At 38.8% G+C, this 27,822-nt stretch overlaps 2 protein-coding genes, 2 long non-coding RNA genes and 1 pseudogene across 6 annotated transcripts; 3 read left to right on the top strand and 2 right to left on the bottom strand.

Annotated features, from left to right (window-relative positions):
* Positions 1-6,829: 6,829 nt before the first annotated feature.
* LOC309508663 lies at positions 6,830-9,104 on the top strand. The gene is made up of 3 exons (XR_014209653.1): positions 6,830-7,013; positions 8,423-8,584; positions 8,975-9,104. It is a non-coding gene; the product is annotated as an uncharacterized lncRNA (long non-coding RNA).
* A 1,164-nt stretch (positions 9,105-10,268) lies between these two features.
* LOC309508630 lies at positions 10,269-11,031 on the top strand. Its single transcript, XR_014209622.1, has 3 exons — positions 10,269-10,432; positions 10,538-10,717; positions 10,912-11,031. It is a non-coding gene; the product is annotated as an uncharacterized lncRNA (long non-coding RNA).
* A 1,050-nt stretch (positions 11,032-12,081) lies between these two features.
* On the top strand, positions 12,082-14,254 carry LOC309507177 (uncharacterized protein). Its single transcript, XM_082181280.1, has 5 exons — positions 12,082-12,465; positions 12,731-12,822; positions 12,960-13,039; positions 13,147-13,268; positions 13,962-14,254. The coding sequence occupies exons 1-5, from the start codon at positions 12,461-12,463 to the stop codon at positions 13,996-13,998; spliced, it is 336 nt and encodes a 111-aa protein (XP_082037406.1). The 5' UTR covers positions 12,082-12,460; the 3' UTR covers positions 13,999-14,254.
* A 3,354-nt stretch (positions 14,255-17,608) lies between these two features.
* Positions 17,609-26,816, bottom strand: LOC309508504 (threonine synthase-like 1; annotated as a pseudogene). Its single transcript has 2 exons — positions 23,862-26,816; positions 17,609-19,392 (listed from the first exon to the last, which is right to left on the bottom strand). The product of its transcript is annotated as a threonine synthase-like 1 (transcript).
* Positions 19,844-23,125, bottom strand: LOC309508423 (uncharacterized protein). Of its 2 annotated transcripts, none has more exons than XM_082183054.1 (7): positions 23,039-23,125; positions 22,289-22,517; positions 21,947-22,180; positions 21,626-21,767; positions 21,380-21,526; positions 21,035-21,261; positions 19,844-20,914 (listed from the first exon to the last, which is right to left on the bottom strand). In XM_082183054.1, exons 1-7 carry the CDS (start codon positions 23,106-23,108, stop codon positions 20,779-20,781), a joined length of 1,185 nt encoding a protein of 394 aa, XP_082039180.1. In that variant the 5' UTR covers positions 23,109-23,125; the 3' UTR covers positions 19,844-20,778. The 2 variants fall into 2 exon arrangements, with proteins under 2 accessions (XP_082039180.1, XP_082039181.1); XM_082183055.1 differs by having other exon boundaries at positions 21,035-21,257; positions 21,424-21,526.
* Positions 26,817-27,822: the final 1,006 nt, after the last annotated feature.

The following is a 27,822-nucleotide window of genomic DNA, read 5'->3' as shown; positions in this document are numbered from 1 at the left end:
TTCGCTTAGGCTGTTTTTAAAATGGACCAAAACAAAGTGAAACCAACGTAACAATTTGAAGTGACCAGACCACTGACATTGATAATAAATATTATTTAAAAAATATATAAGATGGCACCACAAGACGACGTTCACTTGCAGAGCAAATTTAGCACGTTTATAGTTAACTCAACTGGGTAGCAATTGCGAACAATTTTAATAGAGAATTCAAAAATAATTTGGATTTCTTCACCACTACTACTAACCGGTTGGATGGTGTATTAGTGATATTGAAAGCTGATTGGCCTTGATATATATGCAGAAAAGGGCCAATTTAATTATTAATTTATATGATGTCCGATTTATTCTCTCTTGTGCCTTTTTGCGCGCATTTTCCACGGGTTTTAATAATAAAACTGGTCTGAAAGAATAAAAATCATATTAAAGAAAACGTCAACATTAAGGTTGCAATTATTTAATAAATCAGAGTCGATGTGGTTCGAATTTTAGTTGCTATGTAGGTTATGAATTCTGACTGCATATATATTTACACTCGAACCGGTCGCTGTCTGGGCGTGCGTGCATGTTATGATTCGAATGTTAGTTGCTATGGCGACGCGTTTTATGAATTCTGCGATCTGCATGTATCTCTCTGCTCGACGATCGACCGCTGTCTGTTGATTGAGAGACGAGGCGAATTAACAGACTGACTTTTGCGGAGAATTTTCTGGCCGAAACTTGCTACTTTGAAGCTTTTCCGGATTGCTGAGAGGAGACTTATATTCTTGAAGGACATCGGAGGATATATACTTTTTGAAAAAGGATATATAATTTAATTATATTATATAATTCATATAATTTCTGATAATACTTTTGTTTGATATTTTTTTTCAGGGGAGTAACGTTATTTCTGAGGAGATTTCTATTGTATTGTATTGTATTGTCTTGTATTTTGTTTGTACCGATTTTATTGCAGTTTGGAGGAGGTTGGAGGAGGTTATGGCTCGTAATTTCATGATGGGCGAAAGAGGAAGTGAGTGCTTTAATTTTTTATTTATTTGTTATGGTGTGTTGTACGATGACTGACTGATCCCATTTGATCCCATTTATTTGATTCATTGCATGTGGAATAAACTTGAATTGAATTTGAGTAACTTAACTGAAGTAAAAATCTGTAATTGACCACAGACATTGATTATTGATTATGATTAAACTAACGTTATGTGATATGTGAAATATTCCATCCTTAGAGCACTCCAGATCCAGGAGAGCTGCTTTCGGTCAGACGGCTGGTCGGGAGGTTTGGACGTCCGATTCTGATGACCGTGATCAGGATCCGCTGCCCCGAGATGGACAAAGTAAGTTACACAATTTCCTTACTTGAGTGAAAGTAAGTTACAGATACTTCTGGTTAAATATTACTCAGTTACAAGTAAAAGTTGAAAAGACTGATTTTTACTTGAGTAAAAGTACAGAAGTACTTGTTTTTAAAAGTACTTAAGTATGAAAAATTTAAAGTAAATGTCAATGCATTGTTTTATTATTGTTTGTAATACTTACAGTACCTTATGCCTCTGAATCTATGCCTGCCTACCTACCCACCCTCATATCAATATATAATTTATTTCTAGAACACAGTTCCTGTAGTGGGATTGAATTTGAGATTGAATAAGTGCTCTCAATAACGTCCACAATAGTTTCGGGCTGTTCCCTCAAATAGTGCCCTATTTAAAGATTTTTGGCTTTTAGGATGAATATGTCAGCCACTGTTATAAGCTAGTGTGCTCCAAAACAATGACAAAATGAGCATTTAAAAGACCAAACCCAACATTGAAAATGAAAGTCAGATTGATGTCAGAATCCAACTACTTTCTACTCAAGGACCTTGACATAAATGTAACGTTAGTGGAGTAAAAAGTATGATACTTGTCTTTCAAATGTAGTGAAGTTAAAGTAAAATGTTTCCAGAAAAAATAGTACTCAAGTAAAGTACAGATACTCAAAAAGTGTACTTAAGTACAGTACTCAAATAAATGTACTTTGTTACTGTCCACCTCTGCCGCTGCCAGACCCGACCCAGACACAGAGCCAGGATCGTCCTGGATATTTACCATCTCTGTCTTCTGAGTTTTCTGTTTCTGTGTCCACAGGTCAGGCTCACGGGACGAGGGCGAAGCAGAACCCAGATGTTGGACGTCCGTCCACTTCATCTAACCACTCTCGCAGAGGTCAGAATAGGCTTTTAATAAAGATGTAATGGCTTAGTTTCTATTTCTATTTACAATGGCTGATTTGTCAACTAAACCAACTAAAGTAACGATAACACTTTATTTTGATGGTCCCTTTTGAACATTCTGTTGACTATACGTAACTTTGCAACTACATGTCGACTAACTCTCATTAGAGTATCAGTAGACTCTCTCCTTAATATCTGCAAACTCTTTATTGTAATGCTCCACCAACAGACACTTGTACTGACAACAAGTAACTTTTCAACTACATGTCAACTTATTCTAACCCTACCAGTCTAATACTCTACTAATACAGGGTCCCCGCGGATCCTTAAAAAGTCTTAAAAGGTCTTAAATTCGATTTTTTTTATTTAAGGCCATAAAAAGTCTTAAAAAGTCTTATTTTTACTTATGAAAGGTCTTACATTTCAGATGACACTTTGACTTAGACTTATCTAAATGCTTTCGAAATTAACCCTCTGGGGACCAAAAACGCGCCCACGCGTTTTGCTCGTTTTTTTTTTTAGCAATGAAAAATAAACACAAAATGCTCTGTTAATTTTGATCTTTCATTTTCGTGTAATACATCAATCGATCCTGTTCAGTTTCTATTTTTTTTCTGTATACTCACAATACAAATAAAGTGTTTTGCTTTTTGACAAATAAAGAAAAACTAACATGATGCTATTTCTGCCTTCTCTCTGTCAGTAAACTCCCATTTGAAACGCGTTCGAAAATTATCTATAACTCCGCGAAAATTCAGTCAAACAGGCAAACAGACCCACGGGCATAAAGCTTGAGATCGCAGCTTTTAAAAGAAGTAATTTATATAAAAAACAAATATTATCAGCTTCTGTAATCTGTATAAAAAGAGAGCGACTCCAGTCGAGCTCATTAGGAGCCATTCAAAAGTAATTTGACCACGCCCCGGAGAGCGCGTGCTATTCAAACGCAAATTCTGAGAACCATTTCAGTCTGTGAAACGCCCCCACATCAGCTGTAAACAAAGAGGCATAATATAGCCTACCTTATGGAGAAAATTTTCCGTGCTGATATGAGGAGCAGATCCCGCTGAGGAGTGAGGTAGGCTAAGTTATCCTTTCTCAAGTGTTAATGTGGAATAACGTTATGGAATAACGTTGTAGGCTTATGTAAACAAAAAGATGAATCGCGTTTCTATAATATGAATCGCGTTTTCTGTGAGATGAATGAAGGGTACATATTTGTAAAGAGTGTTTAGCCTAAATATGAATCGCGCGTCTGTGTGTGAAAGAATAAACTGCTTTTACAGTTACAGTTACTGCGTTACAGTCAGGCGAAGTATGAAAGACAACATTTTGTTGACTAGATTTGGGTACAGTTTTTACTGTAGAATATACTGTCACATCAAATAAGCTTTTCTGCTCATAAATATAAAATACTATTTTGTCAAAAATAAAGTCATAGACTAAGATGTTCCAATGTTGGCTATATTCAAACTAATGAATACATATGATAAAATGTAGGCCTATAATCATTTTTTTTTTTTTTTACAAAGAAAGAGTACTTTTTTGCAGAAATATTGCTGAAATTGTAATTATTGTTGTAATTGTAACCTTTTTAATAAAATAGCAAAACATATTTACAAGATAGATGTAAGCAAAATCTTAAATGGTCAATATAAGTCTTCTTCAAAATATATATTTTGTCCTTGTATTGTGGCTCAGTCAGTGTCACACCTGAATGAATGGCTAATTATGCAGAGTCATTATGCAGAGTGGGTGGGACTAAGGTGTAAACTACTCCTCCCCCTCGCATATTGGCTTTCCAAGCAAAACCTGTTTTACACCATTTAAATCAATGTATTTTTTTTTGTGAACGATAAAGCAAGACTATTTTCACATAATTTTGAAGCTAGAACTGAAAGAGACAACATCCATTAGTCAAAAGTCTTGTGGGCACATATTTTGTATGAGTTTTGTGGTCTTATTTCAGCAACTTTCATTTTTATTTTTTTAAATAACCACGCATAAACATTATTCTCTTAAAAATACAAACATCTACATACATGTTGCTCGCATATTATGGTAGGCCTGTTTGTGCTATATAGAGTGAATTTACACCTTTGCCATTAACATGTTTATAAATAACTGAAAAAAGCACAAATGTCAGAGCATGTCAGAACATCTCAAGGGCCCCAAAAACAGCTTGGTCCCCAGAGGGTTAAACCTATCTAATTAGCGTAGGCCTACGTATTATTATTTTTATTTCTATCTTTGTCATCTTTGTGGATTTGCTTGTTCACGTGACAATTCGCGTCACTTACGGCAGTATATTAGCCTACGTCTGTCTCCTGCACGCGAGAGGAGAGAAGAAAACGAGTAAATGTCAGTTCGATTGTAAGTTCATTCTTTATGTGCTTAGGAGTGTGCAATATTGTCTATGAACTATGATGATATTTTAATCATTGTTTTAACTATGTACGAGGCACTGCGAGTGCGAGCTGACATCACGTTTGTCTCTCAGGCTTGCTTTCACTGCGTGATGTGTCAGTGCAGTTATAGATGTCCCCAAATTAGTTTTTGTCTTATATTTATATCATATTATGTTGTTATATTAGAATATCACATGATCAAGAGTGCCGTTTTCCTTTGCACAATTGCAAATGTGCTATTTATTTTATACAACAGTTAAATGAACAATAAAGTTAACATTGTGAGTTACTTTTTGGACACAATATTGTCAATTTTCACTTTATATCGCCGACGAGAATTTCATAATGAAGCCGTAGTCCAACAGACAGATTTGTTTTTTACTGAAATCCGCGTTTTGAACGAATCATTTTAACGATTCAATGAACAAACAATCACTTGTTTTCTGAATGAATCAGCCGTTTGAACCATAGACATCATATAGATAGACGCCCTATCGACCGCTACTGCCTACTGGCGCGGGCGAGCCGTGGGGCCGCCATCTTAGACCGGTCACCCGCTCCACTCAGTGTAATCTGTATGGCAGGTGCAATGAGCTGTCAGCGCATTTAATTAATCATACCTCACTGAATACCGAACTGATTTTCACGCGGGTTTGTTTGCTGCAAAGGTCATTCATGTAGCTATTATACAGGACACATGGTTCGGCGTATTTTAATATTCATAGTAGGCTTAACAGTAATATAATATTCTGATATAAGATATAAAGTGACCAGACGTCCAAAATCAAAATATGTGATGTAGGATATAAGCTATTTTATAAATCACACACTATAAATATGATAAAGAAGCAGAAACAGATAGTTGCAGTAAAGTAAGATATTTTAATAAGTTGAAGAAACGTGTGTGTTTTACATTTACATTGCTTCCTGATATCACGTGCGCAAACACAAATAACCTATATTTATATATATATAAAACAGTTATGTCCGGTCGAACAATGTATGAATTAACTTAAGATTGGATTGCGGTAAAAGTAAGTTTCGTGCCTCTTACAAGTGCTTTCGAACTTCTTTCTGATCTGAATGGTATGTGGAAAACACTTGAGTTGAGGGAGGGAGAAAACACGCAACTGAATGCCTTTTCAAGCGTCTCAATACTTGAAAAACCACAGGAAACTACTTTTAAACACGAAATTACTTGATTTACAGAGGGTCTATTCGCACGTTTATAAACGTTAACGTTACCTGAGGTAATTTTCCTGGACCTTTTTACAGAAGGTAAAAGTCGCCGTAATCTTTACTGACATTGTCCGAAATGATTACTGAGATGGCACATTCGGACGGGACTAAAATAACCGAGAAGCTCTTGTAATTATTACTTTACCCCACCTCTCCATGTCAGGTGAACACCGGCTGGTGCAGTAAACATTGCCTAGCTAACGTTAGCTGGCTACGATATCAGTACAGTAATATCAAAGATCCTTGCTCCTTCTCAATTATCTGGTAATATTCTATTCACAAAATACAACCAATAGTACGGTAATGTTAAAAGTAATCCCCCGGGCCCTATTTGCGATGGTCCGCCGATTAGAACAGGAAAATACTCCACAGTGCTCTAGCATCTTCACTGCTGCCACGCAACGAAACTAGGAACACGACCGGTTTAAGATGGCGGCCGCATTTCTCAGTGCCCAGCGGCCAATAGGGCATCTAGTCTCTATATAATATCTATGGTTTGAACAAATCGGTTGAATAAATGACTCCAACAACTCGCTTATTAAGACAGTGACTTGCCGCCACCTACTGGTGGTTTTAGTTTCATATTTAAAGTATTCTTTAATTAAAACATAAAAAAACTGTACAGTAAATCATTAAATAATTTAAAAATATCATCTAATTATTATCGACAAAACGTTGAAAATATCGAGACATATTTTTGTCAATATTGCGCACCCCTAATGTACGGTATTCATTTTGATTTCTTCAGGTCTTAAAAAGGTCTTAAAAAGCCTCAAATTTGACTTTAAAAATTGTGCAGGTACCCTGTAATACTCTAATGAGAGTTAGTAGACATGTAGGTGCAATTTTACTTGTAGACAACTGAATGTCTGTTGGGAGGAGCATTTTACTATTAAGATTTGAATAGTAAAATGTAAGTTATATCATTATGTCATTGCTTAATTTGATGTCAGAGATGGGTCTAATAGTTGTTTTCATTAGTTTTTTCTTCATTTCAGAAAAAGCTCCAGAACGTCTTAGCCTCAGGATCTGGAAGGCTACGAAGGGACTTTTCAGCTGCTGTTCCGGTAGTGCTGTGACTGTTGTGGAGCGTTTTATTCCAGAACCATCGTCACCTTCTCCAGATCACTCCGGCGTCAAGCCAAATAATGGTAAATCATTATTTCTCCAACATTATTTTAAACAGTATTATCTTGTTTTCCACTCAAAATAAGGCTTGTTTTTACAGAATATTAAAATTATTTCCCCCATTATAATATTATTTTCTCGACCAGCGCTGACATTTTTTAAATAAAACAATGGATCTAGCAACAGACACTCTACTAACTATAAGTAACTTTTCAACTACATGTCAACTTATTCTAACCCTAACGGTCAACTAATACTCTACTAATACTCTAATGAGAGTTAGTAGACATGTGCAGTGTTACTTATAGACCAATTATAGGTTTGTAAACATCCGGGATGCGTGCGCATCGTGGTTGCAGAAAGACCCGTTTAACAGCTGATCCTTACACGGATACGGATAAGAATAATACTAATAGCTCGATTTAAAACATTTTATATTTAATTTTCGTAATGTTCTCCGCATATTTTTTTGACCACTTTTGGTCCCGACATGCGCAGTAGAACCTGCGTGACGCCGTGTGACGTAGGGTGATAATTCCCCTATAGACTTATAGAATGTCTTAAAGGGACCAAAATAAAGTGAAACCAATTTTTTCCAACATTCATCTGACATTTTCGGAACATTCCGAGAACATTCAAAAGTAACGTTCCCATAATGACAAATTATAAAATAGAATGTTCCTTTAACCAAGATAAAACATTTTTGAAACGTTGAAAAAACTGGACGTTTTGAACGTTCAGGGAACATTTAGAAATAATGTTTTCTTAATTGAATGGGAATGTTAGCAAAACGTTCTCAATAAGGCATGAGCTCGATGGCTGTCTGACACACACCAGAAACACACGCACAGAAAGCCGCTTCACAGACAGCATACGATCCAGAAAAGAATTCAATTTCACCACTTATTGCTCTTGAATTGTCAAAAACATGCAAAATTGTCAAAATGGCTGTCGTGCCGAGTATTACAGAGTCAGTTATGTCATAAATAAGACATTGCTATGCATTTAATAAATGTGTTTAATAAAATATATCTATATTTAGATATGGCCCATATGATCTTTACCATTACAAGAACTGAGCCACATGTGCCAGAGTTGGCCAAATGAAGCCTGGAAATGTATGTTTTCTTTTTAATTAAAGATCAGATAAAATAAGAAAAATAACTTTAGCGTTGAATCGGAATCACCTCGTAATCGTGATAATAGTGAAATAAAATTACTATTAATATTGTGAAATAATATGTTGGGACATTTATGCAGGCATTAAGCAGAAGTCAGGTGGATAGCGTGAACAATTCCCATTACTTTAGATTTGTAACTTTACAGATAAGATTTGAATAGTAAAATGTAAGTTATATCATTATGTCATTGCTTAATTTGACGTCAGAGATGGGTTTAATAGTTGTTTTCATTTGTTTTTTCTTCATTTCAGAAAAAGCTCCAGAACGAATGAAGAAACCTGGTCGTTTCCGTAAGCGCTGGAGGGGTTTTTTCAGCAGAAATGTTGTGGAGCCTTTTATTCCTCCAGCAGATCCTGTTTCTGAACCATCATCGTCACCTTCTCCAGATCACTCCGGCGTCAAGCCAAATCATGGTAAATCATTATTTCTCCATCATTATTTTAAACAGTATTATCTTGTTTTCCACTCAAAATAAGGCTTGTTTTTACAGAATATTAAAATGATTTCCCCCATTATAAAATAATTTTCTCGACCAGCGCTGACATTTTTTAAATAAAACAATGGATCTAGCAACAGACACTCTACTAACTATAAGTCTACTAATACTCTACTAATACTCTAATGAGAGTTAGTAGACATGTAGGTGCAATGTTACTGATAGACTTATAGAATGTTTTAAAGGGACCAAAATAAAGTGAAACCAAAGTAACAATTTGATGTGACCACTGACATTGATAATTAATATAATAAAAATAAAAAAATAATAAAAACAGTTTTTGATATCTGAAATGTTCCATCCTCAGGTCGCTCTGGATCCCGGAGAACTGTTTCCACAGATTCCTCTCCGGGCATCACGCCATCCTCAGCTTGGTCCTCACCCTGGTCCTCACCCCCCCCTGAGGCCCATGTCGAGAGAGGAAGTAGAGAGTTGTTGAGTCTGAGCAGCCGAGGCTCGGACAGCGTCGAGGGGAGCTGGAGTGGCGATGGATCGGAGAGCCCAAGCGACAAGGGTTTGTCCAGGTCCAACAGCTTCGAAGGGTTTCTGTGTCCTCCGCTGCCGGGTCAAGTACCTGTCGAGCCAACAGAGACATCAACTGGCCGAACTGCTCGGCGTGCCGTGGACGCTTCTCCTGTGAACGAGAGCTCAACAGGTGAGACTGAAATAAGGCTTGGCAGTGCAAAGTCTACAGATAGAGATTTAGCTATTTCATGCATAACTGAGTCAAGTTTTTAACACGTCCGATCACATTTACTGTTGCTCGACCAGCACTGATATTTTTAAAATAAAACAATGGATCTAGCAAGCTAATAATTGTCTCATATTTTTCTGTTTGTTTTTCAGAGTCCTTTGAGTCTCTCTATAACGTGGAAAAGTTAATTGGATCCGGAGTATTTGGCAGGGTTTTCCTGGGAACACGCAAATTTGATGGCAAAAAGGTAAATCTTACTGAATTGTACAAACATTTTGCTCTTGCATGCATCAAAACACATTTAAAACAATTTACAGATGGTTTAATACTTAATACAAAGCCAGGTGCTTGAAAACTGTTACTGTTATTGAAACTGTTTTTTTGTTTTTTTTTGTGCAGGTTGCCATCAAGCGGATACGCAAGATTGACAATGATCGTTATCTTTATATTGTAAGTTGGCCAAAACCTGAATGTGTATTGAGTTGTTTAAGTGCAGATTACTTTAGTTAATACACCCGTAGGAAGCATTAGGTATAAATGTGATCAACAAATAAGCCTAGAGGCACCAAATAACTTTGAGCTGAAAAGGCTCTTTTGAACGCATCTAAAAAGATCAAAGAATAGTACATTTCAAAATGATGTTTTCTTCAGATTTTTACCCAGCTAACCTTCTGTCTGCTTCTTCTCTCTAGCCTGGGAATCGCGAACCTCTCGTTACAGAAGTGGCGCTGCTGATGATGATGAGGCGAGAACCCATAAGCCCCTTCGTCATACAACTGTACGAGTGGTTTGAACATCCTAAAGAATTCTCTCTGGTTATGGAGTATCCGGAGGCCTACGAGACCTTGTATGACATAATCACTCGTCAACCTTGGAGTGACTGCTTCTCACGGGTCGTCATGAGACAGGCTGTGCGGGCAGTGCTACACTGCATCCATCATGGTGTTTTCCATAATGACATTCATGCTGAGAATTTCCTGTTTGAGAAAGACACGCTAGATCTCAAGCTGATAGACTTTGGCTGCGGTCAGCTATTTAGTAGTGAAGGCTACGAGAGCAACAGATACAGGGGTGAGCATTTTGGGAGTGTGGAAACCTGAAGCTAGTGACTTACAAATTTTTTGATGATGCTTTAAAAAAAAAAAGCTCAACAATGTGCAAATGTCTTCCTTACAGGATTTCGGGAATACTGCCCACCTGAAGTCATTACAGAACCTCGATTCCACGCCGTCCCAGCAAACGTCTGGTCTCTAGGAGTGTTGCTGTACGAGTTGTCGAACTTTTGTCTTCCTTTTCGTAATAGAACGGAAATCACACAAGCCGAAGTTACATTTCAGAACCCCAACTTATCCAAACGTGAGTGAATAATGATGATAACATTGATAAACACACATAAAGCAAACGAGTTGTACAGAAAGTTAAAGGTTATAGTGTGTCAGAATTTTTATATATACTGTAGCTCAACGTACACCGAGAGCATCGCTGTTTTCAAAAATGCCAGGTCACATGGTCATGACTAACCAGCTCTCTCCTTATTAAAATGTGTACAGACTGCAGGGATTTGATTGGACAGTGTCTTGCTCTGGATCCAGCTGAACGCCCCAGCTTGGAGCAGATGTTACAACATCCATGGTTTGTTCGTACACTACGCTAGATTGGAGAAGCTGAGGAGATTCACTCGATCAGTTTCAGGTGTGTGGAAGTGTAACAAGCAGAGTAGGATTATTATCTTTTGTCTTAAATTCTGGATTATTTGTAGTGAGATTTTCAAATTTGTGTTCATTGTAATGTTCTTGTTATAGTCAAATCACCTTCATTTATATAGCGCTTGATACTATATGATAATGGTAAATCATTATTTCTCCAACATTATTTAAAAAGTATTATCTTGTTTTCCACAAAAAAATAAGGCTTGTTTTTACAGAATATTAAAATTATTTCCCCCATTATAATATTATTTTCTCGACCAGCGCTGACATTTTTTAAATAAAACAATGGATCTAGATAAAGTGAAACCAAAGTAACAATTTGATGTGACCACTGACATTGATCATTAATATTATAAAAAAATAAATAAAACAAAAACTGTTTTTGATATCTGAAATGTTCCATCCTCAGGCCACTCCAGATCCTGGAAAACTGCTTCCACAGATTTTTCTCCGGGCATCACATCCGCCATCGCTGCACTGACGAGAATGTCTCCCAAGCGTTGGGCTGGATGTAATAATCCACATAGCCTCTCTCTATTTACTCCCGAAATCTGAACCGCTGAAGACGAGGTGGATTAAGTTTGTTTTTGAAGAAAATGCTCCCTCAACTCTACCAAAATTCGTTTATGTCTGCTCGAATCATTTTACACCGGACAGCTTTTTGAATGAGGCTCAGTATAAAGCAGGTTTTGCAAAAAAATGGCTCCTGAAGGATGTAGCAGTGCCAACTGTCCGTGATCCAGCTACACATCTAGAAGTATGTATTACGCGTTGGTTTTCCAAATTGCCTTTGAATTTGTCAAGTTCATAATAACATGTTAGACTTATAAAGTTTGTGATAGCATGTGATAGCACCATGAGTCCAGCTATGTTGTTATTTTTTTATCGCGCTGATAGTGGAATCTTGATTTGTTAAGGACAGCACATCAGAACAGAGCAGCCAAACCAGAGATGTTGCTTGCCAGACAGACGCAAAACCGCTGACCAAGTCTGTTGGTACTCAGTCATCAATGAAGACGTTTCATGTTCGCTACAGGAGTTCAGGTATGTTTATGTATTACATGATACTGCTTATACAGAGGACCTATAACTAGTCTTGTTACACAATAAGTGTCACATAACAGTAACACACAACTACTTTGTATATTACAGGTGTCCAGACGACAGATACAGTTTCAGACATTGACAGTTTGTCACCAGCAGCTGGTTTAATATTTAGGACCTCTACACCTATAAAGTGGCCATCAAAGAGACCTCGTGTGGAACTGGAGGAAGAGGATGACGAAGAAACCCTAATGGACACATCATCTGTAGTAGCACCTGAAGAGCAAGATTATACATTTGATCCAGCAGAGACGGACACAACTTTAACGGAGACAGCAGAGCAGACATGTCGTAAGTTTCAAAACTGTGCATTTGTTTTAGAACAGGGGTGTCAAACTGAGTTCCTTGTTGGCCACAGCACTGCAGAGTTTACCTCTAATCATTATTAAACACACCTGAGGCAGCTAATCAACTCTCTAAGGCTCATTAAAAAAGTTGATCCTTCTGGAACTGAGTTTAACACCCCTGGTTCAGAATTGTATTATTTTTATTATTATTATATTTTGTTACTTTTGTATTTAATATTTGTTAACCAGTACGAGTTTTTGTTTCTTAGTGCTCAAGCAAAATGGCAAAATGAGACGCTAGATCGCCTGAGTGAAAGGGAAAGGGTCATCGTTGGAGGTGACATGAGGGCTGACTCACCAGGTACATAGTTGTAAATAAGAAGGATGCATGGATGCTCGGGTATTTTCCGGATCATGAAGCATAACATGCATAGGTAGTATCTAACTGAATTCAATGCACTCGTGGTAATAATGCTTTGTGTAATATTACTTTCAAAGGCCACTCTGCAAAGTTTGGAAGCTATACATTGATGGACCTTCAGACCAACACCGTTGTGGACACACCAGAGCTGGTTCAGGTGGGAGAGAAGAAATATCAGTATTTTAAAAAAGTACATTTTGAGAAGTTTAAAACTTCTGGTTTGTCTAAGATGATTGTTTCGTTCCCTATTCTTGTCTATTTCAGAGTAACGAAGTGGGAGGAAGCTACCACATGGAAAAAGGATTACAGAGGAGCCTTGCCCTGTTGGAAGCTCGTGGTGTTACTCTGGAGTGTATTGTAACTGACCGCCACCCACAAATACAAAAGTACCTCAGAGCATAGTTCGAATTACAGGGGGTACTGGGGGGTACTATACCCCCCAATGAAGACCCAGTAGGGGACAGAAATATCAGTTTTGGGGGGGTCAGATAATTTTTCTGATATTGTGAAAAAAATATAATTACAGTTACAATACAAGTCAACTCCTATTTTCACTGTAGGAACATTTTAATGTAAAGCGATTTCAGACACCCCTATTGTGGACCGTACCATTTTTAACCACCGTGGCTAGAAGGAGATAGAGAACGACTTCACCTTCTCAAGCAAGTGTCAACGTTGAATGACAAAACGCTAGTTTCATAAAGTATCATTCTTTTCAACATTCCTTATTTGTATATTCAAAAATATTTAAAATAATCTAATTTAATAGTTATCATTTTTCAATGTAAATGATTTAATTTTATTGGTAACAGCCTAGTTGTTACGGCATCCAGTCTCCGTGATTCTCCCTGTACTCAATCTCGAGCGCCCTCTCCAGAATACTAAGAGCATTGCATACTTCTCCTAGTATGGATCATTTATGATTACGCTGCACCTGTTCTGAATGATCACTGATTACTCATACTATATCTTACTCACTCACTCAGCGTCCTGTGCGAAGTATTGTTTCACCCTGTGTTGCATGTCTGAGCGTTTTCCTGAATTATCCTTGCCTTACTTGTTTCCTCGATTGTCTGCAGCCTGACTTCTGACCCAAGCCTGTTCCCCGGACTCTGATTCTCGCTGCCTGCCCTGAACTTCTGCCCGTCTCTTCATTCCGTCGTCTGCCGCCTGCCCCGACCCCTGCCCGTTCCTGGATTCTGGCCATTCGGCTTATTCGTTTTGCCTGGCTTAACTGGTCAATAAACATTGTTGCATATGGATCTGTCTCTGCCTCCTGAATCGCAACACTAGTGTCTAATTATTTTAATTGAATATATTTATCAAATTTAAGAATTTGAAATGAAAGATGGAGCATACATTTAATAAAATTAGGGGAAAATGCCCTTTATAAAGGTAAAAAAAATGATTCTGAGTGTTTTCAAACAGTGATGTAATGAAACATTGACAATTTAAGCTTGAAGGGAGTAAAGCCTCTGTTTAGGCTATTAAGGAAATGTAATTTTGCCAAAAGAAGAACTTTTATTTTAAATAAATGTTCATTTTAAATCAGCCTACTTCAGTGTGATGTTACCAGATTATCATGCTTAACACTAAGAATTTGAATAATTGTAATGTGATGATCAGATGCAGATATCTAAATCAAAGAATATAGGCGGTTTGCGGGTGGATTTTTTTATTTTTAATAGTGGATTCGGGCGACTCAAAGTGCACCAGATTAATGAATTTATCTTTAAAATGTACAAAATTTTCTTCCGGGGGGGCATGCCCCCGGACCCCCCTAGAGGTACCAATCTCCACCAACAGAAAAAATTGTGGAAAACACATTAGGCTATATGATGATCTACAAAAAAATACACATTTTTATTATCTTATTATTAAAATAAATTATTATGATTTTACCACCTGCGCCACATTTTGAGGCAGGAAAACCCTGAAATAGGCAATAGGCTTCTTGTAAAGGTATTACTATTTACTAGTAATTAGAATGGTATTTCAGTGCACTTAACTTCTAACTTTTGGGAGTTGATCAAAACAGTTCTCTTTTGGATATATAATAACAATGAGATATTCTGTAGCCTATACTGATTATCAGTTTGTCGCATGTTTAGACCTTGTATGTGTGTTGCACAACACATGTTGCACTTGGCGATCACGGTGGGGATTGATATGGTAGTGGACCATGATGGTCATAGAAGAAGTGAAGGAGCAGTACCCCCCCCAATTATGGTGGGGTAATTCACACTCTGCCTCAGAGAACATAACATCAACCAGTTTTATGATGTGTGGCACATCGAAAAAGGTTTTATTCAATAACATAGATTTATAAGTGGGTATAATATGAAAATTAAGAAATTGTGACAGTTTATAGGCATATCACAAATATTTAGTAGTGGCAAACTGTGAACATCACTGTTTTTATTCTCAGCAGTAAAATGCTTGTCTATATTTTTATTTACAGGGATTGTGAGGAAACTTGAAAACATTTCCAAGATGAAAAATTACGGAACTGGCAGAGAAGCATTAAAAACCACATTTACTGGACTGCATCATCTTCAACCACTGGACCAGAAAGAGTGGCAAAATGGAAATCGATTCTGAACCATGTCAGGAACGTACACAGAGGATCCAAACTTTCCTGCTCGTCTACATCATCTAAAGGGAAGCAGAGATAGAAACAAGTGGCTTGTTGCCAGTATGATACTGTAAACAAATATTATTTTTATGCAACACGACAAAATGTAAAAAAGGGACTGTTAGTCGAAGTGTAAATAACCTAAAATTAAAGTTATTAGTTGTAATTAATGCAATTTTTGTATCATTTCTCATAGGAACTCAGGCATTCTACAAGCTGGAGAAAGTGATGACAAACACGTGGATTTTGAGGGACATCACCAAACTAAGTCCACATCACCAGACTTCATCTTTGGAGTCATTTCATAGTGACATTCTACGGTTTGCCCCAAAAAATGTGGTGTTCCCATTTCTTGGAATGTTGTGCAGGTAATTGAACTGCTGTTAAAATAACTTTACATCACTATAGGTTATTTTCCTGAATTGTGTCTGTGCACTTGCAGACTAAACCTGGCTGAACCTTTCATTACAATGAAAATGCTGGTCGTGCACAAGCAACATCATCAACAGGATATACATTTATAAATACATTTTGTTTTATTGCACAGAGTACCTAGATGACCTGCAGGACCTAATATTTGAGCATGTTTTTGTGGACCCTGCTCCATACATGGATGAGGTACTTAAGATACCCATACTATCAGACCTTTGTGCGGAGTATGAGCGGCCAGACAAGGAGGAGGTCATCTCCACCATGGTGTCCAGATTCAATCATCAGCTGGTAGGAAACCAACATATCTGCCCTGATCATCTGGAAACTCACGGCGAACCCTCATCACCACACAGGCTGGAATCACGACACGTACCCGACGGCCAAGGAAACCCCAGCACCAGCTCACAAAGGAGCGATATGCCAGAAACCTGTAACGACTAAAACACAGGCACATGTACAGATAGTACTTTATTTTTCAGCAATGTCTTTGTTTTGTTATAGCACAGCCTATGCTTCATTTTGTGCTTTCTTATAATTCTATGAAGACTCCTGAAGTTATTTCTTACTATTGTATATAAAATGTCAAATATTCACTAGTTTGTTTACAGTATGTATTGGTTTTGTAGAATCGGCAATGTTTATTTAATTACAAGAATAAAGTAAGATCCATCCACTAATTATTTATACAAATTGTGAAATAATTTTCTTGTATTTGCAGAGTGTATTGTGATATTAATAAATATTAAGTTTGTTCTGCCATATGTGTTGTCAATTTCATGGTTGCAATTCAGAATATAGCTAAGTTTTTACTTTTGTGCAGTCAGTATTTATTTAATTTTATTTATTTAATTTTATTTAATAGGGACACGTGTGAACAATAAACCTGTACCACACTACAACATTTATAGCCAAGGCTAATTTGCAATGTCCGTCCCTAGAAGGGCTTTTCACATACATACAAAAAGTACAAAAAATTCATTTACATGTACAGTAACATTACATAATTACATAATTCTGTATGTGTAGGTTGATTGTAGATGTAAATATATTATTATATTATATAGCCCTGCATTAACATTTTCAAACTTTAATAAAATATAAAAACTTGAAAATAACATTTAAAAACACTATCGACACTTACTGTACAATTCCACGTAGACGCAAGGTTCCATTAGCCTGGAAATCCAGACCTAAATCTAACTCGCTGAGCAAACTCAACTTGTGCTCTCGCGAGAACTCTGGAATACCAGGGTAAGGTTCCACAGTCGGCTCGATAAATGTATGCATTCTGAAGAGAATACACGTTTAAACAAACAGGATTCAATCCAGGATGCTCAGTCATTATATATATATATATATAAAGATATTGGGAAGAATGTTGATAAAGCAAACCGGTTTGGTTACCATTGACTTCTACTACATGAAGGGGAAAAAACGGATTAATTTCTCAATATTATTATTTTATTTGTATTTTTTTTGTGTTTGACAGAATAAAGAAAGTAATTGAGGTCTGGAACAACATGAGTGTTTGAGTGAATGATGATGAACTATCTCTTCAAGAGGGAAAAACTTTTTGTTTGCCTTGTCAGTTTATTTATTTGTATTTCAACCCTTAAAGAAATAAGCTACACATGTCAACAACAGCAATAGGAATAAAAATGATCAATAAATTATTTTTATTAATAATATTCAAAAAGAATAATTCCACCAAGTAATATTTCATTATGTAACTGTAGACTGTTTGCTGTTGCCAGCAATTAAGCAACTATCAGTATAAACAGGCTTTTTTAATAAAGTTATCAACACTAAATTAATAAAACATCTGAGAGATTATGATAAAGTACAATTAAGACTAGTTTATGGACTTACATGAAAAGCATTTGAACTATATCTCATGACTTTAGATTTGATGGAAGTATAATGTTTGGGGTTTCTTGACAGACTTTGCCATCAAGTGGACATGTGCAGGTACTGCAGGTTTCACTGGACTCTCAGAAATGAGTCTTGTATCATAGTTTCTACTTCATCTGTGAGCTTGTTATAGTCAGCCTGACATACTTTATGTGGATGATGTCCACTGTTTCCCATGCACTTCAGCAGAGCGTCATGCATCTGCTCTCGGCCTCCAATGCTGCAGAGTTTATCCAACTGCTCAACAGGATCCGGTGGGATATCTTGACACTGAAGGGCTTTTAAGACAGCCGGAGCAAACTTCCCGTGGTGTGCAGTGGAGCATATCACAAGGTGCAGTGGAGCATATCGCAGGTTTTGTCATGTATACGATCGGCGACTACTTTCCCAACCGCTGTGTGAGTGTCCATTATGAAGCCTGTTGTCGCGTGCACCTCCTGTATGGCCCTCAAACAGTCTTCTTCAGAGCACCAACCAGCTTGAAGTTCCAGATTTATCTTCTGCCGTAAAGTCTCCGACACTTTAAAGATGCGCTCTCTTTCTAGATTCAAACACAGATCTCTGACAAGACTTCCATCCCCACCGGAAGCGTGATGGATGAACCTCTCAAGATTGGAAGACTTCAGGATATCAATGGCAGGAGAGTTTGAAACCTGCAGCTTCCGGTTGCGGAGATCATACTTGCCACTAGCGATGAAGTCGGATATGATGCAGTTATGATTGGATGCACAGATCACCTTCCGTATGGGTATTCCCATTTGTTTGGCATACAGGGCTGACATGGCATTGCCAAAGTTTCCGGTAGGGATGCACACGTCAATGGGGTCTCCGAAAGTCAGCGTGCGATTTCTAAGCAGGTCCATGTACGCCGAGCAGTGATAGACCACCTGAGGGAGCAGTCGGGCCCAGTTTATCGAGTTTGCGGTGCTGAGAACCGTGGCATATTCCACAGCTAAATGTCCGATCAAGCTCGAGTCCCCAAACATTCGTTTAATGCTCCTCTGGCAGAAGTCAAAATTGGACAGGACGCTGATGGACTTGGCATTGCCCTCCTGAAATCCTGTCATCTGTAGCTTCTGAATCTCACTCACTCCGTTCTCAGGGAAAACCACAAGCACGCCGATCCTCTCCCGGTCACTGTCTTTAAGATTTCTGAAGCCGTTCAGCACCGCGCTTCCGGTATCTCCAGATGTGGCCACTAGAATCAGGTAGTTGCACATCTGTGGCGGGCAGTGGGCAAACAGCTGAGGCATCAACTGCAGTGCCAGGTCTTTAAACGAGGCAGTTGGGCCGTGAAAGAGTTCTAGAAGATACTGATGATCAGTGAGGTGCTTTAGAGGCACAACCGACTGATCGGCGAAGTTCTGGCCGTAAGCACGACACACCATTGTGCTCAATTCTACAGGGGACACATCCATAGGATGGATACAGTTTTCCAGTATGGCCACAGCTCTCGTGGCATGGCTGGATATTCTCAACCATTCTGAAGGTTCCAGTTTGGGGAAACCTTTTTTTTGGTACGTAAAGCATACCTGTCAAGTTTTGGATTTGAAAATAAGGGAAATTTTCCGGCGCCCACCGCGAGCAGTCCCACCACCCCAACCAAGCTCCAGTATCCCTTACATTTTAAGACAGGTGTACAAGAAAGCTAAAATCACCACTTGTCAACCACTTTTAAACTACAATTGGCTTTATGCACAGCTGCACTACTTCCTGAACTTCAGCCAGCTCCTTTGTTTCCTGTCTGCCATTATTGGACAAACTGATTAATCCAGGTGTGCCTGACCTCAGTAGTCACAACAACAATAATCAGACACACCTGGATTAATCAGTTTGTCCAATAATGGCAGACAGGAAACAAAGGAGCTGGCTGAAGTTCAGGAAGTAGTGCAGTTGTGCATGAAGCCAATGATAGGCCTACCTTTGTAGACATTGACATGCTGTGAACATTCATTATATCCTAAATGAAAACACAAAAGGGTATATATGAAGAGCATTTATTGAAAGGCTTATTTGCATATTTTCTGTTCATTTAACATTGCTTGTCTTTACATTTACATTTTATTTTCATTCCACACATTCTTTTCATTTCATATTGTTTTTGTTTTACAGTTTTTCCTTTTCATTTCACATAACTTTTCTTTACTCTTTTAGTGAGTTGTTGTACAAATTTGTAGCAGACTTTGCATTCTTTAAGACTGTTTTGGAAGGAGTGTATTTGTGGGCTGGGCCAGAGTGGTTAATTTTACATGAGAGTAGAGCGCAAACAGTTCTGTTGTCTAACGTCATCCTATTCTCTGTAACAATCTTTCGTACCATGCTAAACACCCTTTCTGAACTTGCATTGCTATGGGGAATGCATAGTAAAGCCTTCATAAGTTTTGGCAGCTCACTGAACCTCATGTCCTTTCCTACCAGGCCCCAGAATCTGTCGATTCTTTCTTCTTGGGGGAGTTGCTTACTATCTGTCACCTGATAGTCTGTGAATTCCTCTCTCATCTTATCCTCTTTCAACCTCAACTGAGGGAACAGGGCCCCTAGCCTTTCCACTGTAAAGTAAAACAAGTGTTTGACTGAACATTGCAGATCTAAACAAGTATCAAGTATACTGTGCCAATTAATTGTTTGGTTATCAATGGGGAACTGTCCCCAGAGGATGTTGTTATGATGCGATGTAAAGCCTTTTGAGACAAATTGTTTGAAAAAAATGGGCTTTACAGATAAATTTGCCTTGCCTTGCCTAATATCAATAGGCTTTATGCACAACTGCATTACTTCCTGAACTTAAGCCAGCTCCTTTATTTCCTGTCTTACATTATTGGACAAACTGATTAATCCAGGTGTGTCTGACCATTGCTAGGGTGGTTGCTAGGGTAAGTAGTGGAGCTGGGCATAAAGCCTATTGGAAACTGTTTTTATTATCTACCTGTCCCTGGAGTTATGTTAAGACGAGCTGCAGGGTCCAGCACTTTCAGGTCCCTCAGGAGTGGATGGTCGAGGGGAAAGGAGGAGAACATCTTCTTAAGCACTGCCTCATAGAAGCTTCTCACAGTTCTACAACAGCATAAGAGTGAAAAAAATGCATTAGTGGTAATATTTTAGGCACACTACAGCCTATACTCTCATACTGTTAAAAGATGATATCATAATATAACTACTGGGTAATATACTCACTGAAAGATTTTCTTCTCGGCTGACACAGGGAGCTCAGCGCTTCTCATGAATGCCTTTGTGTCTGCTCCGATAAAAAGATCTTCATCAGCCAACTGATGTCCATCTCCATACTCCACCTCCCTGAGAGGTACAGCCACGATTGCCCTGGCTGGTATGAGGTAGCCCATGATCCTCTTCATCAGCCTGCACATCTCCTCTTCAAGTCTGTGAATTTGTATTCCCTCTGACTGCAGATAATATCAATGGTCACAACAAAATAACAGTGAAATAAGAATGCTACAATAAGCACAAACATTTAGTTATATCCTATTATTCACTCATTCACTCAATATCATTGACACCCACCTGGAAGGCAATGTTAAATTCAGATAAAGGCTTAAGGGCAGCACTCAGGAACAGGAAGTAGGTCTTCACGATTGGATCACGCAGATGGCTTGCCAGATCACGCACTTTAACACTCCTCTCCACCTCTTCATGACTGTTAAAGTAGGCCTACAGTACATAGAGATACAGGGTGGCAATACATGGTTAAAATTGAAATATAGCATGGTAAACTGTGTAGATATCTGCTGAGTGGAGTTACCATCCTACCTGTAGTGCATCCCACTGGTTCAGCACCCTCTGGATGCAGGTTAACAGACTCAGCCATCTGGTGCTGCAGTACCTGAGGAGCTTCAGGTGATCTGAATCAGTGAAGTCTACAAACTCTTTGTAGACTTCACATCTTTTTGCACTGAGAGATAGAAAATTACTCTGTTAGTGGTTGGAATTGTGAGTGTGTGTGTGTGTGAAGAATATGAACTGCAGGCCTACAAGGCTACCTTGTGCATGAGTTAGCCACATGCAATGTTGTTACATTGTAACACACAACATTAGGTGAGAGAAATAGCAGGCCTATATGTATGCATTTACCTTCTATCAAAGTGGGTGTATATCCCCACCAGGATGTCTTCCACTGGTACCTGGGCTGCTCTGATGCCACAGCCAGTGGCCAGCTGTACCAGGTGACAGATGCAGCCAAGGTCCTGGACGTGGGGCTGGCTGGTCTTCAGTCTGCTGATGACCGAGTTATGGCGGCCTTTCATAACACTCGCATTATCAGAGTTAAAGGCAATCAGGAGGTTATCCCATGGGATGCCTCTTTTTCTATTGGAAACAGGAAAAAAATGCCACAAAACGTCTCAGACAAAATGTAAGGTTGTAATTAAATACAATCTACTAAACATGTCAACAACACAGAGCAGTTCCCCTTACCTTAATGCTTCACTAAGCTTTTCATACAGATTTTCTGCATTTCCTACATTGCATGTAGGCATCTCCAGGAATCTTGTAGAGACCTGCAGAGTGGCCTCATCGTAGAGTCTAGTCAGGATGACGAATTCTTTTTCTGTTTTTCTATTGTTCGATTCGTCGCACATCAGTGAAAAGGGCTGAGATCGGCATGTTTTGGCCAACTCGTCCTCTAGTTCTGCTGCTATGGCACCTGTTGAGTGTCCAGTAATTAGCTAGTAAGTTAGCCTACAACACATGCCATGGGTTAATGCTCAAATGCATGGGCGTCAGTTTGGTTTGAAATGTGCTGGGTACAGAGACGCATTCGGAAGTGCATTTTCAGAAGTGCTGGGTACAATGACGCATTCATTTTTTTCTCTCTTTCGCGCAGGGTCGCTCGCTCAACACAGAAAATATGTGGAATAAGGGCTGCTTCCGACTAAAAGTTTTTTTTCTAGTCGACTAGTAGGCTAGTTGTTCATTTAAGTCATTCATAAGACGTCTAAATGTGTCTAAATACGCTGTGAATGGGAATGTGCATTATACGCTGAGTTTCGGTTCATTTATGAGACAAACTCCAGTTCACTCGCCGGCGCCTCCATGTCCCCACCGAACTCAACGCCTATGCTCAAATGTTAGAATATTCAAACACATTTCAAACCCATTTGATACCGTTTTAGCAAACGTACAGTAGCCCAGCAGTAAGAAAGATAGGTATGTTAGCTAACTTACCTTTGATGATTTGAGTAGCCTTAGTTTTTCCCGTTGAGTATTTTCGTGCAATAGCAGAGTCCGGGAACATGTCAGCTACACACTTGTTGAAGTCATCGTGGAAGGAGAAAGGAATGTTGTTTTTGGCACACAGCATTGCCATTTTTACCTCTGCACGTATGACCTGGTCTGCATCGGTGGCATTTCTCGTCACGAATGCTGACATCGCCTGGGCATGTTTTTGTCCCTCTAGCCCGCGCTTGTGCTTGGCGGATTTCTCGTGCTGAGAAACATCATTCCTTCCCCCGTGTGAGATGCTAAAATCACAGTTACAAAACTTGCAAAACGCGTGACTGTCCCCCACCCTGCTCCTCTTCAGAAAATTAAATTCGCCGTCCCATTGATCACAGTATTTACATGCGATTTTAGATTTTTTGGCAGGAGTGCCTTCCGAGAAGGTCGTAGCGTCCATCATTCGTCTCAGTTGTATTTTTTTTTCTGTTTTTTCCCGCGTTGTCACTCATCATCTGACCTCACACACTAACCTCGCGACAACTGCCACCTACAGTAGGCTACTGCAGGTGGCAGTTATCGCGAGACTAGTGACAGAGCTCAGATTGGTAATGTTTTTTAGTTTTTTTTTACTCCGCCCGGGCCCGGGGTATTATTATTTTTTAATAATTATGAAAAAATTATTTTTTTAAAAACGTAAACAAATTTTTTTTAATAACGCAGGTTAAAATACGGGAGATTTACGGGTAAATACTAATACGGGAGGACGGCGGGAAAGAAGGGTAAAATACGGGACTTTCCCGGCCAAAACGGGATACTTGACAGGTATGACATAAAGCCCTCCATCTGGTGCAAGACCCTCTATGACGACATCACTGAAGAACTTGGGGTCACTTGACATTTGGCTCCTCGTTGAAACAAACACCTCTGATTCTGAATCCTCATATCTGAGCAGAGTCCTCAGGACTTTATCAGCCACGTCCTCCACGGAGTCTCCCGTCCCACAAAGGACTCTCGCATCTAGCCATTTCTCATAAAACTGCTTCCTGTAATGTAATATCTCTCTCATAGAAACACCAGCATCCTGACCCACAATCCTGTTCACCTTCATTCGAGAGAGTCTCTGCATGATATCTTCTGTGTCCACATCCAGGTACACGGCCAGTCCAGAGCGCTTCAGGTGCCGCATGGCGTCCGAATGCAGGGGATTGGAGCCGGTCAGAGAGATGACACTTCCTGTGGCTGCAAACCTGCACACTGCTTTACCTTCTTCTTCAATAAAACCATCACCACCAATTTCAGAGAGCTTGTCTGCCACACTCATTCCCCACGTCCTTTCGAGAACATCGTCATCTATATCAATAACAGGCATACCTAGTCTGTGTCCCAGAATCCGCCCTACACAGGTCTTCCCTGCTCCAGGAGGACCCATCAGGAGAATGTTTCTTTCATGCGGTTTAGAGTTTTGATTTGATAGCCGTGCTGTAGTGAAGTATGAAGGAGCAAATAGCAGGTGGGTCCTCAGCTTGCTCACTTTAGCCAACAGCTGGCCGAAACTTGCAGGGATCATCTTGGAAAAAAGATCAAATAATCTAGGAAGCAGAAATATGTTTCAGAATTAAAATCATGTCAGTAGATTACAGATAATTTGCTAAAATACAAAATGTAATGTTTAGGCCTGGTTTCACAGACAGGGCTTAGAGTAAGCCAGGATTAGGCCTTAGTTAAATTAGAGCATTTGAGTAGCTTTAATAAACGTGTCTTAGAAAAAACATGACTGGTGTGCATCTTGAAACAAAACAATGGCACTGACATATTTTAAGATATGTCAGTGCAAGATGCTTTTAGTTAAAACAGCTCAAACATACATTTTAGTCTGGGACTATCTTAAGACTTGTCTGTGAAACTGAGGGATATTGTATAGGCCTTTATCGCAACACAATAGAACGCTGGAAGTAGCCGTGAAGCAGTGTACGGCGTCTTCCGGTTATTGCACTGGACTACTTCGCTCTCGCATCTGCCAAAAGTTTCTTTTTTTGTTTTGTTTTCTTGATTCCATTTTAATGGTTTGATTAAATTGCTTTTCATCTAAAGGTGTAACTACTTAACCACCGGAAGTGCGAGTACACTGCTTGGTGATTTCGAACGTTCCAAAACCAGGAAATGAGATAAAGGCCTATTGGTTTAATCTATGTAAAGATTTGTTTTAATAAAGACACAGCCCGTCCCAATGGAACCCTAGGCCTTCGACGTCTTTCTCCAGTTCCACGCTTTCATGACATAACGCTGCTTTGTCTGTCGGGTGTAAGTCTGCTTCCTTCTGAAACCTAAAATGACAAATGGGACACCCTGCAGTCTTGTGGAACACCACAGATGCACATGAAGTGTGCCGTTTAGAACAGGGCCTTAAAAGTCACAATGAAACGGAAGTATAGACAGATCTTTTCTTCTGCATTGTGATATCTTAATGTAACAAATTATTGAAAGGAATAATAGTAGGACTTTCTTCACGCCCAGACGAAACTTACCAATTCACAAAATTAACGGAATGCATACCTGATATAAAAAATTGGATGACTAGTAATTTCCTACTACTTAATTCTGAAAAAACAGAGATTCTAATTATTGGACAAAAAACTCCCTCACGTAATAACCTAGAATACTGTCTAACACTTGATGGCTGCTCTGTTAAGTCTTCATCGTTGGTTAGGAACCTGGGTGTGCTCTTTGATACCAATCTTTCATTTGAAAGTCACGTGTCTAGTATCTGTAAAACAGCATTTTTCCATCTTAAAAATATATCTAAATTACGTCATATGCTCTCAATGACAAATGCGGAACAATTAGTTCATGCGTTCATGACATCAAGGCTAGATTATTGTAATGCTCTACTGGGTGGTTGCCCTGCACGCTTAATAAACAAATTACAGCTGGTCCAAAACGCAGCAGCTCGAGTTCTTACCAGAACCAGGAAGTATGACCATATTAGCCCGGTTCTGTCAACACTGCACTGGCTTCCTATTAAACATTGTATACATTTTAAAATACTGCTGATTACTTACAAAGCACTAAATGGTTTAGCTCCGCAGTACTTGAGCGAGCTCTTAACGCATTATAGTCCTTCACGTCTATTGCGATCTCAAAATTCCGGCCAGTTAATACAGGGTGTCTACAGATAACAAGTTAAATTTAAGACTTTTTAAGACCTTTTTAATGCCACTTTGAATTAAATTTAAGACCAAACCTGTGATGGAAATACACATTATATTGCATACGTATATGTAATATTTAACCTAAGTAATTGAAATAATTTAATATTAACTACTTGTTTATTGAACTAAAATCAATGTAACATTTGCAATCGTGAGAATATTCAGCAAAATAGCTCCCGTCATGTTATGTTACTTAACTATATCACATGTTATAAATAAATAAAAAAACAACATTTAGAATTTTTACCTCAGTATGTTTCTTCTGTGAGTTTTTTTATGTGTGCCGTTATGCTCATTTGTTTTGATTTCTTACTATAAAATCTATCACAGAGACAAGCAGAGCGAGCCTCAACAGCGTTACCAGAAAAAGCCTACATTATCATTATCAATAGCAGTTTAAGTAATAAAATCTGAATCATTCTCGCGATTCGATGCTTCACTGGTTATTTGACGGACATTAGGTCCGTCAGACTGGAGAAATTTTAGCGGTAATGTGACCAGAAATATTTAAGACCTATCGAATCTGAATTTAGGACATTTTAATACTTTAAGGCCTTTTATTAGGAACATTTTATTTAAGACTTTTTAAGGACCCGCGGCCACCCTGAATAACCAAAATACAATTAAATATATCTAATAAAATATATATTTTAAAGTTAAATAACCAAAATACTATGTTTGATAGTTATACTTATGATTTTGTTTCTATTACATGCAGTTCTAACTTGAGCTCTTAGCTCTCCGGTTAGAATATTGGCTTCTTACTGACCCTTTAAAGCACATGTGTCAAACTCAAGGCCCGCGGGCCAAATCCGGCCCGCCACATTATTTTATGTGGCCCGCGAGAGCATATGGGTGTCTTAAAATTAGGAATGCAATAAAATTTAGGCTGCCGAAAATTTTCGGCCGAAAATAACATTTTCGTTTTTTGGCCGAAATATACTAAAAAGTTGCCGCGCCCCTCCGTGTTCGGCGATGGTTTGACTCTGGCTCAGCGTGTTTTATGACTTTGCGTGCGAGTCCGCTTCCGAAGATGCATAACTTCGTTCCGTTCCCCTCGGTTCCGCTGTGTGTGTGCGCTCACTGCGCTGTGCTCTCTGCTCCGTGTCCACAGCGCGTTCTGCTCAATGTTCCGCAAGCAACCTCCGTGTGTGTGTGTGTGTGTGTGTGTGTGTGTGTGTGTGTGTGTGTGTGTGAGTGAGTGTTGCGAGTTCTGCTCACGCTCATTGGAAAGGCAAAGTCCGCTTAAAAAACGTGCCGACATGAAATTTCTCTGGACTTGTTTCTTTTTGCAATAGTAGGCCTACTACTCTGCTGTAACATGGTGTATAGGCGTGCTGGGCAACACTGGTAAAATTACACGAATCACGATCCTCTCGTTCACTGGCCCTCTCCCTGATCTGCTCCTGCTCTGACAAAAATAGCGACAATTGGTAAAAAAAAAATCTGTTAAATCTGATTCTGCTGCATAGAACTGATTAAAGAATAATATATTGATATTTTATATTATTTTAAAATAGGTACCAGTATTAGCCTTTTCACCATTTGTATCACCCCGCTTGTCTGTGTTTGCACCACTTG

This window comes from Leuciscus leuciscus (assembly GCF_965113295.1).
Source record: "Leuciscus leuciscus genome assembly, chromosome: 10".
Lineage (NCBI taxonomy): Eukaryota > Metazoa > Chordata > Actinopteri > Cypriniformes > Leuciscidae > Leuciscus > Leuciscus leuciscus.
This window is presented reverse-complemented; position numbering and strand designations above follow the sequence as displayed.

Excerpts from the sequence above, each read along its gene's own strand:
- LOC309508423 (XM_082183054.1), bottom strand. The coding sequence starts at position 23,108 with ATGTTCCCGGACTCTGCTATTGCACGAAAATACTCAACGGGAAAAACT. Across the intron at positions 21,527-21,625 it reads ACCAGTGGGATGCACTACAG|GCCTACTTTAACAGTCATGA; the intron begins GTAGGATGGTAA and ends TATGTACTGTAG. Across the intron at positions 21,262-21,379 it reads AATTTAACATTGCCTTCCAG|TCAGAGGGAATACAAATTCA; the intron begins GTGGGTGTCAAT and ends TATTATCTGCAG.
- LOC309507177 (XM_082181280.1), top strand. Across the intron at positions 13,040-13,146 it reads ACACACCAGAGCTGGTTCAG|AGTAACGAAGTGGGAGGAAG; the intron begins GTGGGAGAGAAG and ends TGTCTATTTCAG. Across the intron at positions 13,269-13,961 it reads CGCCACCCACAAATACAAAA|CCTGACTTCTGACCCAAGCC; the intron begins GTACCTCAGAGC and ends GATTGTCTGCAG.